This window comes from Setaria viridis, chromosome 5 (assembly GCF_005286985.2).
Source record: "Setaria viridis chromosome 5, Setaria_viridis_v4.0, whole genome shotgun sequence".
Taxonomy (NCBI): Eukaryota; Viridiplantae; Streptophyta; class Magnoliopsida; order Poales; family Poaceae; genus Setaria; species Setaria viridis.
This window is the reverse complement of record NC_048267.2, coordinates 11,499,145-11,513,507: the sequence shown is the minus strand read 5'-3', so window position 1 is coordinate 11,513,507 and position 14,363 is coordinate 11,499,145. Positions and strand designations below refer to the sequence as shown.

Genomic DNA, 14,363 nt, shown 5'->3' with positions numbered 1-14,363 from the left:
TTTAAAAAATACTCTTAATTTGCATCGCGACCAATAATCACGATCCAAAAGTAGGTTTTATGAAATTATTCAATCCATAATTTAAAAAAGTTCCTATTTTAGATCGCGATTCGCGATCAAACCAAGGTCTTGTTCGTAAATATTCGGTCCGGCGCCGGAGAACGAGCTGTGCCGCCGGCGACCTCCGCTAGCCCCGGCCCATCCACCCCACGCGAGCCTCCTTCTAGATTCACTGGCCAATCCGTTCCTCGGCATCCCCGCGCATGCCGCTCACGGTCCACATTTCTCCGGAGTTGCTGCCCCTCGGCGGCGGCGGCGCGTCGGGAGCTTGATGCCCTGATTCAGGTTGGCGACTTGCGGCGGATGACGCGGATTCGCGGCCCGCGCACTTGCACAGCTGCAGAGCTGCTTCCGTCTTTCCGTGTGCTTCGGATAAGTATCATGCAAGCCCCTGAGCTCGCTCGCTGATCGCTGCCGGTTCCGGCCGTTCGCCGATCAATGGCGTGATGAGCCACCGGCGGCGGCGGGAACCAGAGTGCTCTGAAATCCTTCGGAATGGTGACGGGTTCGGGGGCGTCTAGCATGCGACATTTGTTAGGCTTTGAATCAAAAGTGAGGCCCCGGCATGCTGATGGAAGAGAACAACGTAGAAGAAGGAACACCAGCGGCTTCGTTCGATCATGAACATTTGGGCCACAAGCAAATAGGTTGTGCATAAAACCGACATGTTACCCAGGCTACTGCCTCAGAATCTCAGCACTCACAGCTTACTTTGTCAAGAGGAATTGCAGGAAAACATTAAGACGTGTATATTTTGTTTGAGAGAAATTTTCAGTGGTTTTGTGAACAGATTCACACGAAGCCGTTTATTTCCTACATGAATTTATGTCGATTACAACACTACAAATTGAGCCTTAATTCTATTTGCCTTTCACCAGCCCCAATCTGGAAATTCTTTGCCATAGCAAACTATCCTAGTCACAAGCCCCAGATCCTCCCCAACATTCAAGTCGGCATACTGTCCAGTGTATGTGCGCGTCTCATCAATCATATTGCTCCATTCGCTTGCCGATGATTCCAGCCTCACTATTGGATCCTAATATGCCGCAAGCCAGGCATTCTCATGTCAGTCGTTGAGCTCCATGAGAAATCCCTGGGCAGCAGTGCAGGTGATAGTTCATTACACCTCAGAATTGTTCACTGCGTAGCAGGTTGCTGAGCTTGGGTAGTAATGGGGGTTGTTTTCCTGCCAAAGATCATTGGTTAGTAAGAGCAGATTCTCTCAGAAAACTTCAGACAGATTATAGAACTACAGATGAAGAATGCTTTACTGGAAACTTGAGCGCAGCTCCTCGGCAATATGTTGTGAAGAGGCACCACTTGTGAAGCCTAATTGAAACATCAGTTGCTCTAACCGCTTGAAATTTGTGAGGTAAAGGTATCCAATCTAACAGAAAATGGCACCAACAATGTGAGGATTAGTCCGTAATACTGAGAAGTAGAACACAAATTACAGCTTATAATGGAATAATACACAGTAGTAGAGTATCACGCACCAGTGTTTCAAGTGAAGATGCCCGATTGTAGACTGCAATTCCTGCACGCTTCCTGGTGCGAGTTTTGCTGCTAACAATATTCCTCCCCCAACGAAGTATGTCCCTACAAAATGCGATCAATATGGTAACTCAAAGTACATCTTGAAGGTTCATTATTGAACAGACTCGAGGCTCAGTCTAGAGAGAGTGAAGAGATACAACATTTTCCAAAAAACATAAATGAGAACTTGGAAATACCCATGCTAGTCTTGACAAATGGCAAAGCACTAACATTCAATATAACCGCAATCATACATTTTAAGACTGCTGACTACAGAACAGCATTTCCCTATAGAAATTATATTGCAGGTAGAGTTGCACGAATTTGTATAACATTAGAATGTTTGCTTCACCTTTCTTCTTGAGTTAGAAAATCCTCTCCAAGAAGCTTGTTCAACAAAAGATCCTAAAGCAAGGAAAAAGGAAATTGTAATGACAAGGTTTCTGAACAACATATCATGATGCAAAGCATGCTATATTTAAAAGGCTGAACTGGAAAACAACAAATGGAAATGAATAGTTTTTTCAGTATTCTGGAATTCTAACCATATAACCACAAGTTTGTAAATGGAACATCATATAGGAAAGAAGATACATCAATAACCCATGATACACATGCTTGCTTAACATTAGATGTTACTTTTACCACATCATAATGACTAACAGTAACATATGTGGAGATTAGGCAATGAAAAAAAGAAGCAAACCCAGACCTGTGACTCACACTTCACAACATCCATCACGCGTTTGTTGTACTCATTGATGCTCAGAGGTGGAAAGAAGAAGTGCCTCCGAGCATAAAGCTATACACATAAAGAGAAAGAATCAGATCTTCTACAGATAGCAAGCATGAATTCGATTACTAGTACACTTCTATAAGCACAGTAACAATATTTGTGCACGTGATTGGCCTGATTCTCACTTCATATATGCAGTCTCCCAAGTAAGCCAGTGATGCCGCGCTGTAGAGCGATCGGGGTTTCTTCACCTCTGGGGGTGGTGGCAACCACCATTTCTCAAAGCCCATATATGTGCTCTTCTTTTCTCCTGTATCAACCAAAGTAATCATAGATCAAACTGGAAGCTTATGGTGAGGAATGATGGCAAAAGAGACACACTATTAACAGTTCGACGCATTGGATTAGTTAGTTCTCATCACTCTTTTGCAGAGGGGATCTGATTAGTTCGGGCATATGCAGGATATACAAAGTGCTAAGAAACTGGCCATACTGAGAAGTGAGAACAAGGTGCCCACTAAACCTGCACTGAGTGGGGGTGTGACGAAAATTCTGACCATATGATTTTTTTACTACTAGATTGCCCAATTGCTAGTAGTTCATGGATAGAAGCCTGTGCTGATCTAAGCTGGTGCTCCCAGAAGTTATGGAGTTAACCCCTTTGTTGTTTCAGACCTACACAACTATTTCTCCTATCACAGTGTCCATAAAAAAATCCAGCCAATCAACTTCCATTCTCATGTCACAGTGGCACAATCCGCCTGTCACACTTCCATTTCAAACTCAACACTGCAGCTCATTAGCTCAATGCGATAGCATTTACGAAAGTGCTCATCAGTGTCTTCTTACTACAGCAGCAGGCAACAGAGAGAGCAAAAGCTTCAGGCGACAGGCGGCAAGGCAAAGCGTCGAGCACACGATGAGGACACGAGACGGTACCTTGACCCTCGCTGGAGCGTGCGAAGAGGTCGGCGTGGTTCGGAGCAGGCGGGCGGGGCGGGGTCGTCGGGGTCGCCGGCGGCTTGGCTTTCGCCTTGGAGGGCTTGGGCATGGCCACGGTGGCGGCGCCCGGGTTCATGTCCCAGGCGGCGCAGACGCGGAGGCGTGGGCGGGCGCGGGGGTGGTGCGTAGCCATGGTCATGGTCGCCGCCGCGGTCGCCATTGCCGCTGCTCGCGCTCGCACCGCCGTCGCGAGGCCGAGGTAGAATTCAGGATAACACACGGCCGTCAAGATCTTTTCCCCCAATTTTCTCCGTGGCACGCGCGGGCCCCACCTGCCAGTACGCAGGAACCAATACGTTTAGTAAGCGGGCTGGCGTGTTTCCTAGAATACGCCTTGTGGGCCGCAGCTCGGGCTCTTCTTGGACGCAAAAGAGGCCGCCATCGATTTCGTTCGGTTCAATTCGATTCACAACTCCACCTCCTCCACCTTCCACCATTTGCTTGCTCCTTCTAGAATCTTCGGAGCGCGAGCACGGCGCGACGCACCCGAACCAAACCCCACCGGCCACCGCCTCCCGGTCGCGGCTTCCCAATCGGTGCTGTACCTGTACCCTCCCGGCCTAAACCCTAGCCGTCCTTCACGGCGCCGGCGACCGCCGCCATGAGCCGCTTCGACGGCCGCGCCGCGGACCCGGGCTCCTACCGCGACCGCCGCAGGTAATTAACCGCCCCGGCCTCCGCCCGCGCCCGGGCTCTAACCCAGTAACCCGTAAGCCCTGGCCATGACTGTGGGGAGCTGATTGTGACTCCGCTTTGTGTTCCAGCGAGGGGGCGTTCGGGGGCGGATCAAGGGCGTTTGCGGCGCCGAGTAAAGCGGATGCTTCTGCGGCGGAGCTGGATGGGCTGCCACGGTTCGAGAAGAACTTCTACGTGGAGTCGCCCGCCGTGGCCGGCATGACAGAGGACGAGGTGGAGGCGTACCGCCGCCGCCGGGAGATCACCGTCGAGGGCCGCGATGTGCCCAAGCCCGTGCGCGAGTTCCGTGATGTTGGCTTCCCAGGTATGGTGCACTTGTTGTTTTCTGCAACCACTCTCAATTAGGTAAATCAGGAGGGGATGCAATTTTGTCCAATGCTTGACTAGAGGTGTGTGTTGTTATACCAATTCGAGTCAAACAATGGAAATATCATCTCTTAGTTGTGACACCAGACTCAGAGAACTTAAACTTATGCTACCACATGAGTAACATTAGTATTGAAGCAACTTTTCATTTCTAGCAAGCACTCAGAACCTAATAGGGCACTATGTTTAAGTATGTCCATGCCACACCACAGCAAATGCATATAAACAGAGTTATACAGTAGCATTTCAAGTTGTGTGTTATCATCAGAACTTTTGTTTAGACGAAGCCATCAATCACTGTGTGTTCCATTGAAATGAACTGTCTATGATTTAAAAAACTTCGAAGGCAAGTCTGACATGCACTGAATTTTAAACTCCTGCAGCCTTTGCTAACTTTACGGCATGTTCTAATGTCCTTGTCGACCTTTTGATTTCTGGCACCTCTTATGGAGCTGATTCTTCAACCGAAGGCACTTTCCCTTTATGTTATAATTCTCTGACTTGGTTTATTCAAGTATGTATTGGACTCTTGGCCTACAGGCGGACCCCTGTGATTATTTTATTTCTGTCTGGTGTTACACAAGCCATTGTAGAATCTGATGATTTGCCTGTAGGTGAAAGCGCAATGGAATATTTATGAGAAAAAAATATTGAAAATAATAGTGCTCAGTGTTGACAATACTGAGAAGTGGGAACTGAAGGATTCCTTGTTTCATTACATCTTGGAGTAGTAACAAGTTGAGAACACACATCTATCAAAGCAGTCTGACTTGAGGAAGCACCCGAATTGGATTCTGTGGAAATGGGGAACCTAGCTTGTACTAAATGTACCATTCGTGGTGTTGTAATTAGCTTGGTGCTTAGAACCTACCAGTGCTAATTAGCTTGTATGACTTCCCTTAGGCTCCGTTTGGATGTCAATATTGAAGGTCTTGGCATTGAATTGGGTCAAAGACCAAATCAGACTGGTATTGGTATTGAGTTACAATACCAAAACCATTGTTTGGATGTAGACGAAATTGCTAGATGGAATCAAGAAGCTAGCAAATACTAATTCGTGTTTGGATGCCCATACCATGGCATTTGACAATTGACCATCTTCTTCTCCTCCTCTCCACCTCAGCCATGCTAGCGGCGGCGCTCGCCCGCGCCACCAACGCCTCACTGGAGAAGACCGCCGTCATCGTCCGGGACGGAGCTCCCCCGCGCCGCCCACACCTCGCCGGAGGGGCACTAGAGCAGCACCGGAGAGGCACTGCAGACTGAATGAAGGGGAGGAAACGAGGGGAAAGCCGGCCATGGGTGTAGGCGGAGGTGCTCAGGCTCTATTGGAGAGGCAGACTGGGTGGGAGATAGCTAAGGCCGGAAGAACAGACCTGTGCACTGCCATTGAGCTGCTGCTTTTCTTCAAGGGTGCAGAACTACAGATCTAGTCAAGGAAGCGCCAGCCATGAGGAAGAAAGAGGCAGCAGGGAGCTCCGACACGGCGGCCGAGAACCAGCGGAGGGAGTTCCCGGTGGTAGGACTTCGCCGAGGGTCGGCCGCCGGCGGGGAGGTGATCGCCGGAGAGGGAACTAGCCATGGCCCATGGGGCTCTTTTTTTGTTTTGAGGGGCAGGCAAAGGGAAGATTGCAGGATGAATTCAGCGCAATACGGAGGGTGCAAGGTCTGAATTGTTCGCGAGCGCATGCAGGAGAAACGAATACCACGCGGTATTCAGCGGCGTTTCCGTTTCCTAATTCACGTGACATCAAAACGGCAGCATTCGCGACCGCAAATTCCAATGCCCGATTCTACGCCTCAATGCTGACATCCAAACAGGGTGTTATCTATATTAGTTACTGTATTAAAGATATAGTACGTCTAGTTGTCCATGATAGGATCCTTTAAATCAGGCAGCACTCATTTGCATGTAGCAGTCAGTACACTTTTCTGCTATGGGACCTTCATATTTGCATATTTATATATTTCAAGGTTGACCTTAGTGTCTCCGCGTCCATTTTTCAGAATATGTGTTGCAAGAAATCACGAAAGCTGGCTTTGTGGAACCTACTCCTATCCAATCTCAAGGTTGGCCAATGGCACTTAGGGGTCGTGACCTTATTGGCATTGCAGAGACAGGATCAGGGAAAACTCTTGCTTACCTTTTACCTGCCATTGTTCATGTGAATGCTCAGCCTATTCTTGGTAAGAATATGTTGCACTGATGCTTTTCCTTCTCAATCATCTTTTGGGAACATCTTGGCAAAACTCCTGACTATTTATACATCCATTTTTGTTGAAGCTCCTGGTGATGGTCCAATCGTCTTGGTGTTAGCTCCTACACGTGAACTTGCTGTTCAGATACAGCAAGAGGCAACCAAATTTGGTGCATCATCAAAGATAAAAAGTACTTGCATCTATGGTGGTGTGCCAAAAGGTCCACAAGTTCGTGATCTTCAAAAAGGTGATTGCTTTCTTCCTCTGCATGAAGGAAACTTTGTTGGTCTCTAGGTTAAGCTTTGATTGTATTGTGATCTGCTGTTTGCTTGTGGTTTCTTCTTTGGGCATATCACGAAATCTTAATGTAGATGCATGGCTGAGGTGCGAGTGAGTTTTTGTGGATCTGAAATTGGATGAAAATTTCAGCATTACCTGGATTTTAATAAACTTGTGTTCATTCTTTTGTTTGTGCCAGGTGTCGAAATTGTTATAGCCACACCAGGACGACTAATTGATATGATAGAATCACATCATACAAACTTGCGAAGGGTCACATATCTTGTTTTAGATGAAGCTGATCGGATGCTAGACATGGGCTTTGAACCTCAAATTAAGAAAATTGTTTCTCAGGTAATACCTCTTTCTTTTTCTACTAAATGAAATGTTGCATTCGTAATGGTTCCCCTGTCCCTGTAAATGTACATGCAAATCAATGCTCTGATACTTCGTTTGCTGTATGTTTCAGTATCTTGCGCTTTTGTCAGTATCTGGATAAAAGTAGTAATCATGTTGAGGGTGCCTGAGTAGCTTCATTTATCTATGGAAAAACAATTATGACTGTTTTATGTGATGCCAAAACTTCATCTGTTATTACAGATTCGTCCAGATCGCCAAACACTTTACTGGAGTGCTACCTGGCCAAAGGAAGTTGAGCAGCTAGCAAGGAATTTCCTTTTTGACCCATACAAGGTACATCTATAGCCCACACAACATTTTGTATTGCATTTTTTTTCATTTCTACTGCATGCCAACACAACTGAATTTAATGTGATGCAGGTCACTATTGGTTCTGAAGAATTGAAGGCTAATCACGCCATCGTGCAGCATGTGGAGATATTATCTGAGAGTCAGAAGTATAACAAGTAGGATTTGCACAACTTCTTTTTCCATTTCCCACACATCACTCAAACAATGTCTTAACCATACTTTTATCTGTGTAAGGCTGGTTAATCTATTGGAGGATATAATGGACGGCAGCCGAATTTTAATATTTATGGACACAAAGAAGGGATGCGATCAGATTACTAGACAGCTTCGAATGGATGGTTGGCCTGCTTTGTCTATCCATGGTGACAAGAGCCAAGCAGAACGCGATTGGGTCCTTTCTGAATTTAAGTCAGGCAAAAGTCCTATTATGACAGCCACTGATGTCGCTGCTCGAGGCTTAGGTATGCAGAACTACTTTTAGATGTGATAAATGTCATGTTTCTGGAGGAATTGATACATATTTATTGCCCATGGGAAACAGATGTCAAGGATGTAAAGTATGTCATTAACTATGACTTTCCGGGGTCACTTGAAGATTATGTTCATCGTATTGGTCGGACTGGCAGAGCCGGTGCAAAAGGAACAGCTTACACCTTTTTCACTGCAGCTAATGCCAGATTTGCCAAGGAACTTATTAATATTCTGGAAGAAGCTGGACAAAAAGTTAGCTCTGAATTAGCTGCTATGGGACGTGGTGCACCACCCCCTTCTTCAGGTAAGTTGCTATTGGAACAGTCTACTTCTAGTTTTGCCAAATGTAGGTGTGATATTCCTGAGGTGGTGTTGATTCATGCATCATCTGAACGAGTTGACATATTCGCATTCTGCAGGTTACCGTGATAGATATAGGGGGTATGGTGGTGGCCGATCATGGAGTTGACATTCAAATACTTAGTTGAAGCTAAGAGTAATTCTTTACTTATGTTTGTGGATGGCTATGTTGTCCTGGCTCCTTGAACGTTTTGATTAATATTCAGTAAAGATGGATTCATAGACTCTTGGATACTGACTTGTCTCAATACTAGAAATTTGGCACAATATGATGCATTTAATTTCATTAAATTTTTCCATATAGTTTTAAGATGGGTGGCATTGTCTCAGTTTTGTTTTTCTGTCTGTCAGCATAGGACCTCTTTATCTTCTATTAAAGAGCACAAATAAAATTGAAATGAAGGTCATTCTGTGGAAAAAATTTGTTGAAGACATCAATTCAACCTTGATCTCGTGCCCTTCTTTTAACTCTTCCCTTTGGTTGTAGAACAATGGGGATCAGTTTAACATACTATGTAGTTTTGCAATGAAACATCTTTGATCCACATCTTTTTTTTTCCAGCCTCCATTTTCTTTCCATATCGTGTTCGTCAGATCTCAAATAGATTGGTTTCCTGGCACCATAGAATTTTGCCCATTTCTGTGCGTCAAGTTGACAGGCCATGCACACCTTAATAGGATAGTACTTGTAGGTTGTCTGGTACAGCGAGGAGGGTATGTTATGGTCACATCTTCTATGATGATATTCTGAAGTTTTTTCTGTTCTCCATGAAATATGCTGTGGCCGTGAACATGCTTCCTGCTGGACTGCCATACAGGTCATCAATTTGCTGTCTGCCCAGCATAGGATGCTTTTTTGACATACCACTTTCACTTAGTTACTTCAATGCAGCCTAATTCAATGTTCGTCTCTGAAATTGCAGTCTGAAATTAATAGCTCTGTTATGTCATGTGGTTCCCTTTGTAGTGGTTGCTATTGACATATCCACATCTTGCTTAGTACGGTTTTCAGCTTCTTGCCAGCTTTTTCTGTACCATAAGTACTAACCCGAGCGCAAGTGGTAAGGGAGGATCTGGCAGAAGAATAGAAGATGGATTTGTGGTCATCACTGCTGTTGGGTATCTAATACATCTGTCAGTTGGAGCTATCTGCCATGCTACCTAGAAACTGAATTTGTTTGCACAAAGATACTCGTTCAGTGGTGGGTTGCAGTGTGGTCCATGGATGCTTGTTTAGAACCCGTCTGCATGATTGCGTAAATTTTATCACTGCCTATTGTTATTTGTATTTGAATGATATGATACCATTTGTTTACAATTTTCTTATTATATGAAATAGACCTTGCCACCACCTCTAGTGAGTCTAAACTTGTTTCCTAAACTGTATGGCTACTTCAAAAGAGTTGATTTTTGGCTACTCCACCACCTCGTACAGATTGGCTTGTTCTATATGGTGTATTGTTGTTTGCTTGTCTTCCATATTCTGTGTGGTATCTGGAATTTTCCTTGCATGTTTTTTATTTGGTCTTTCATCGCTGGTATTTACAGGATGGACTCACATAAGGTCTTTTTTGATCTTCAATATGCTAGGCATGCACATGTTTACCGGGCAACCATCCTTTGTACTTGCAAGACAACCATTGTTCTTCAGTACACTGTGAATATTCTAGGTCTGCTGTTCACCTGATGCGGAGCACATGCTATTTTGCCAGTGATCTAGCTCAAGCTTTCTGCAGATGATTTCGTTGCTCCATTGACACTGTATGTGAGCTAAGCATTACCCCTAGCAGTGTTGCAACAATCGTCTTGTAATGTTTGAGATCCTATCTCCCGGAAATGAAGGCCACCCAAGCATGCGGGCATGCATGTTTTTTTGTTATGCCATTTGTACGATATGGATCAGTAACATCAGAAGTTAGCGCAAGGACGATAACAAAAAAGCATACGAATTTTTTTTAAAAAAAAAAGCAAAGTTGCGCAAAAAAAATATTAGCGAATCACCCGCATCATTGAAAAAAGTAGTGATGCAACGTCAAAATCAAATTCTGCATTATCAACAAACTAAATCAAATGTGTTTTCGCAAAAGAAAAGAAAATCAAATGGGCCGGTGTATGATCTGTTAGGCGACGCGCAAAAAATACGAATGCATTTTTTTTTCCTCCAAGAAACAGCAAAGGCGACGCAGAACCCACCAGGACCACGCACACGGCAGACGGCACCACGCGAGCGAAACTAGCACAGCAGCGAAGCGGCGGCGGCGGCGATGGGAGGTGAGACCACGGGTGCCGGCGGCGGGGGGTTCCGCGCGCGGATGGAGCACTACCTGTACAGTGGAGAGAAGAAGCACGTCCTCGCCGGGATCGCCATCTTCGCCGCCGTCTTCGGCGTCCCCTGGTACTTCATGACCCGAGGCAAGTCAAACCCTTTCCCTCACTGCCCCTAAAAGGCTAAAACCCTAACCCTATTCCATTCCTCACAGTGTTACGATGAATTCCTCCGAATTCGAATTATTGGTTAAGTTCGCTTACGCTAGGGTCCTATTCTGCACTTCGTTGTGACGCGCGGCTCATTCATGACAAGACATTGCAATTTCGGGCTTAGCTCGATTTGTACTGTTCTTTGTCAATCTCTGTTTCTTCGAATGGATCTGCACTCTCCAGGGTAATAAGATCTACGGTTTTGTTCCCTAAAGTGGCAAATGCCATTGTCTTTTACGAGCTGATCGAAAGGGGTTGTATTGAGGGTTTAACATAGAGATTCATTTGTGATTTGTGCTTGTTTAGTTAATTTTATTGCATTCTTTTGGAACCTGTAAATGAATTTATGCTGTTTAGATGCTTGAGGGTTTGGGGTTTTGTTCATTAGCTCCGTGCTTGGGTAATTGTCCAGAACAAGGTGAAATTAGGCCTAAGAAATGCCCATCTGCTCGCGTGTGTGATTCCTAAACCTTCTACCTTTCATGGTTTCTATGCAAAATCGTAAGCTTAAAGAGCAGTATGTATTTATCTCCAGTGTTAGGCGGCAGAGCTTGCAATATTGGGTTTACTGAAGAAAGTTAGGTAGTCATTCTGTACCCTTATTTGTTGACATAGAAGTTGTTTTTTGCATTGTAGTTTGCTAACAGTTGAAAAGAAAATGGATCTCTTTAGCTTCACAAAGAGACAATTTAGCGGAATAAATGTAGTCTGAACTATGTCCTGATAATATGGCCTAATTCTTCCATCACATCATGGTAAATGTTGTAGTTTTGGAGGCTCACATTTGACGTTTTAGTGTACTAGACTGCCTGAACATATGGTCATGTGGAAGTTTTTTTTTAAAAAAAACTAATTTTAACATTTCCATCTTAAAAGTATAGATGATTGTTTCTGTGTATCTTATTGATTAGAGTTTTTTTTGTTTGACTGCACGTATTCTAAAGTGGCGTATGTTTGGAGGGAGGAGTTATAAGTACAGGAGGTTTGATACTCTTGATAGGATTTTATTATAGATTGGTAAATGTTTCCATTGGGCCTGTGTCTGATGTTATTTTTGAACTTGCCCATAATTGTACACAGTTTCTGATGGCAAGCTAGTGGGCCTTCAGTTCAATCGTATGCTAAATTGATAATTAATTATACAAAACAATTGACAGTCCACAGATTAAGGCAAACTTTGTTAGGATCATGTTGCACGGGTCTTAGATATCCAAGTAAGTAAATCGTTTTGTTAACCTTAGTACTGCAAAACTGTTGCCTTAGTTCCAAATTGGATAATTATGCCAAACTTGTACCTTGTGAAAGAGGCGCCCAAAAGGCTTGGCTTGTGAAAAAGGCTTCCAAATGGCATGGCTTGAACAAGGCCAAATGGCACTGTTCTTGGAGGAGAGATGCACAGCCTTTGCTTTCAAGTAATTCCGATGAACCTCTTCTTGAACAGGCCTAGCAAAGTTGAACTAACAGATAAGCTGATAGATGTACTCATGTACTAATGCAATTAACTTGCTCGTCTAAGAAGTATCCCAATGCAACAACTCATCTCCATTGGGTTTTGTCTCACTGATCTTGTTCCTTACTTGAACGTGAACACTCACATATGACTATTGTGTCATTTTGTGCTCTGGTCTGACTGGACCTATGTCCACATTAAAAATGACTCACTGCATTCTGGATTACCTGGATTTTTTTTTCTCGAATAAGCAGGAGAACTGTGTATCATTGTATTAATAGAAGAGAAAGGAGTCATACAGAGACCCAAACACACACACACACACACACACACAGAGAGAGAGAGAGAGAGAGAGAGAGAGAGAGAGAGAGAGAGAGAGAGAGAGACGCACCCACTTACTGACTGAAACTAATCACCTATGACAGAGATGAAAGACCTGACCAACAAACCCTCTAACCAACCTCCTGAGCTGTGTGCAGGGACAGACCCTTAGCACCAGCTAAAGACCAAAGAAGGGCTTCCTCCCGAGCAAGGTTTAAAACCGTAGACAGTCTAGGAGAAGCTCCATTGAATACACAGTCATTTCGATGCTTCCAGATGGTCCAGGCGCCTAGTATGATGAGGGAATTCAATCCCTTTCTCGCATCTTCGCTTACTGTCAAGATCGCCTTGTCCCACCAGGCATCAAAAGAGGAGTCGACCGGTGATTACCTGGATCATAGTATAGACAAATGATGACTGCACATTGATACAGCTTACTTGTTCTAAAAATATTTTTGAAGCTGGTACCATCACATTTATTTTAATGGCATTCTTGAGTTGGTTCTATCATCTACTATCTGTTGATCGTTAGATCACCGGTAAATATGTTCTAAATCGTGTGATCTATCCATTGTAGGAGCAAAGCATCAATCTCACCAAGATTACATGGAAAAAGCTAACAAGGCGAGGTCGGAGAGGCTTTCTTCTGGACAGCCATCGGCGCTGAAAGAATGAAGCAGTAGTACCCATCCTGGTTCCTGACGTCTAGAGATCAGCATACTCCTGTTTTGTTTGTAATCAGAGGATTTTAGTCTGTTTTGAAATAAGCAGATATCTTTCTTATCTCACTAGATGTAGAAACCAAGAATTGGTGCAACATGTTACCAGGAATTTTGTCTACTGGAGCCTCCATTACCATTTGTGCTGTTTGCAAGGACATGGCCCATACAGAACTCATGCAGTATTTGCACCTGTTTCATAGTATTTCAGCTAAATTTCCGTAACATGTTGAGTTGTTCGCGGTTGAAACCTGAGGTGAAAGTCTTGACTGGGCTCAGGGGCCTCAAGAGACCCAGACTAAACGCCGGCAACAAATCTTTCCATTCCCGTGTACAGGCTGCAGATATTTCGTGGCACTGTTGGTTCTGCATTGCCCACGTCGCGCATTACCCAGAGGATGGAGGCAGAACAGCAAAGGCCCAGGACAGAGATTGTAGCTGCAGCCACTGTTGGACCCGCATCATTGATATTTTGCCAAGAGGGTACACGTACCAGTTCTGCATTTCATCGTGGGGTGAGATGAGATGAGAACAGAGAAGGTTCCAATAGCATGAGAACACGCAGATGCACATGCCAGATGCATAGTAGCATGAGTGGGCACATTGGAAATTGTCAAGAATTCCTCAATTGGACTTTGTGCAACTGGCAACGCATACTTGGGACACATCGAGTTGAACAAGACGAACATGGCTGCCTTTGCCTCATGAGAATAGGTTATGCTTCCATCAAAAGAAAAAAAAGGAATTGGTGATGTTAGAATGGTTGGCAACTTGAGCCGCAATTCTTCAGTGCCATACGCCATACGTCCTATAAAGGATCCAGTGCATTTACCCTTTCCTACACTGGAGAGGCATGGCAATTTTTTTTTTTTTTTTTTTTTTTGCAGGTGCAGCATGGAGGACTCGAGGAGCAGGAAGGAATCAAGAGGATCAAACAAAGGCAAAGCTGGGCTGGATGGAGTTCCCAAGGAACTCAGCA

The 14,363-nt window shown here is 44.6% G+C and overlaps 3 protein-coding genes across 5 annotated transcripts; 2 read left to right on the top strand and 1 right to left on the bottom strand.

Moving 5' to 3' along the window:
- Positions 1-785: 785 nt before the first annotated feature.
- LOC117856816 (uncharacterized) lies at positions 786-3,535 on the bottom strand. Its single transcript, XM_034739235.2, has 7 exons — positions 3,272-3,535; positions 2,518-2,642; positions 2,309-2,398; positions 1,949-2,001; positions 1,557-1,659; positions 1,332-1,447; positions 786-1,246 (listed from the first exon to the last, which is right to left on the bottom strand). Exons 1-7 carry the CDS (start codon positions 3,492-3,494, stop codon positions 1,198-1,200), a joined length of 759 nt encoding a protein of 252 aa, XP_034595126.1. The 5' UTR covers positions 3,495-3,535; the 3' UTR covers positions 786-1,197.
- Positions 3,536-3,716: 181 nt separating this feature from the next.
- On the top strand, positions 3,717-10,295 carry LOC117856814 (DEAD-box ATP-dependent RNA helicase 20). Of its 3 annotated transcripts, none has more exons than XM_034739232.2 (11): positions 3,717-3,991; positions 4,099-4,334; positions 6,404-6,583; positions 6,681-6,842; positions 7,074-7,228; positions 7,475-7,567; positions 7,655-7,740; positions 7,820-8,046; positions 8,127-8,360; positions 8,476-8,552; positions 10,007-10,295. In XM_034739232.2, the coding sequence occupies exons 1-10, from the start codon at positions 3,936-3,938 to the stop codon at positions 8,523-8,525; spliced, it is 1,479 nt and encodes a 492-aa protein (XP_034595123.1). In that variant the 5' UTR covers positions 3,717-3,935; the 3' UTR covers positions 8,526-8,552; positions 10,007-10,295. The 3 variants fall into 3 exon arrangements, with proteins under 3 accessions (XP_034595123.1, XP_034595124.1, XP_034595122.1); XM_034739233.2 differs by having other exon boundaries at positions 9,965-10,295; XM_034739231.2 differs by lacking the exon at positions 10,007-10,295 and having other exon boundaries at positions 8,476-8,715.
- A 294-nt stretch (positions 10,296-10,589) lies between these two features.
- On the top strand, positions 10,590-13,609 carry LOC117856818 (uncharacterized). The gene is made up of 2 exons (XM_034739236.2): positions 10,590-10,828; positions 13,243-13,609. Exons 1-2 carry the CDS (start codon positions 10,681-10,683, stop codon positions 13,338-13,340), a joined length of 246 nt encoding a protein of 81 aa, XP_034595127.1. The 5' UTR covers positions 10,590-10,680; the 3' UTR covers positions 13,341-13,609.
- Positions 13,610-14,363: the final 754 nt, after the last annotated feature.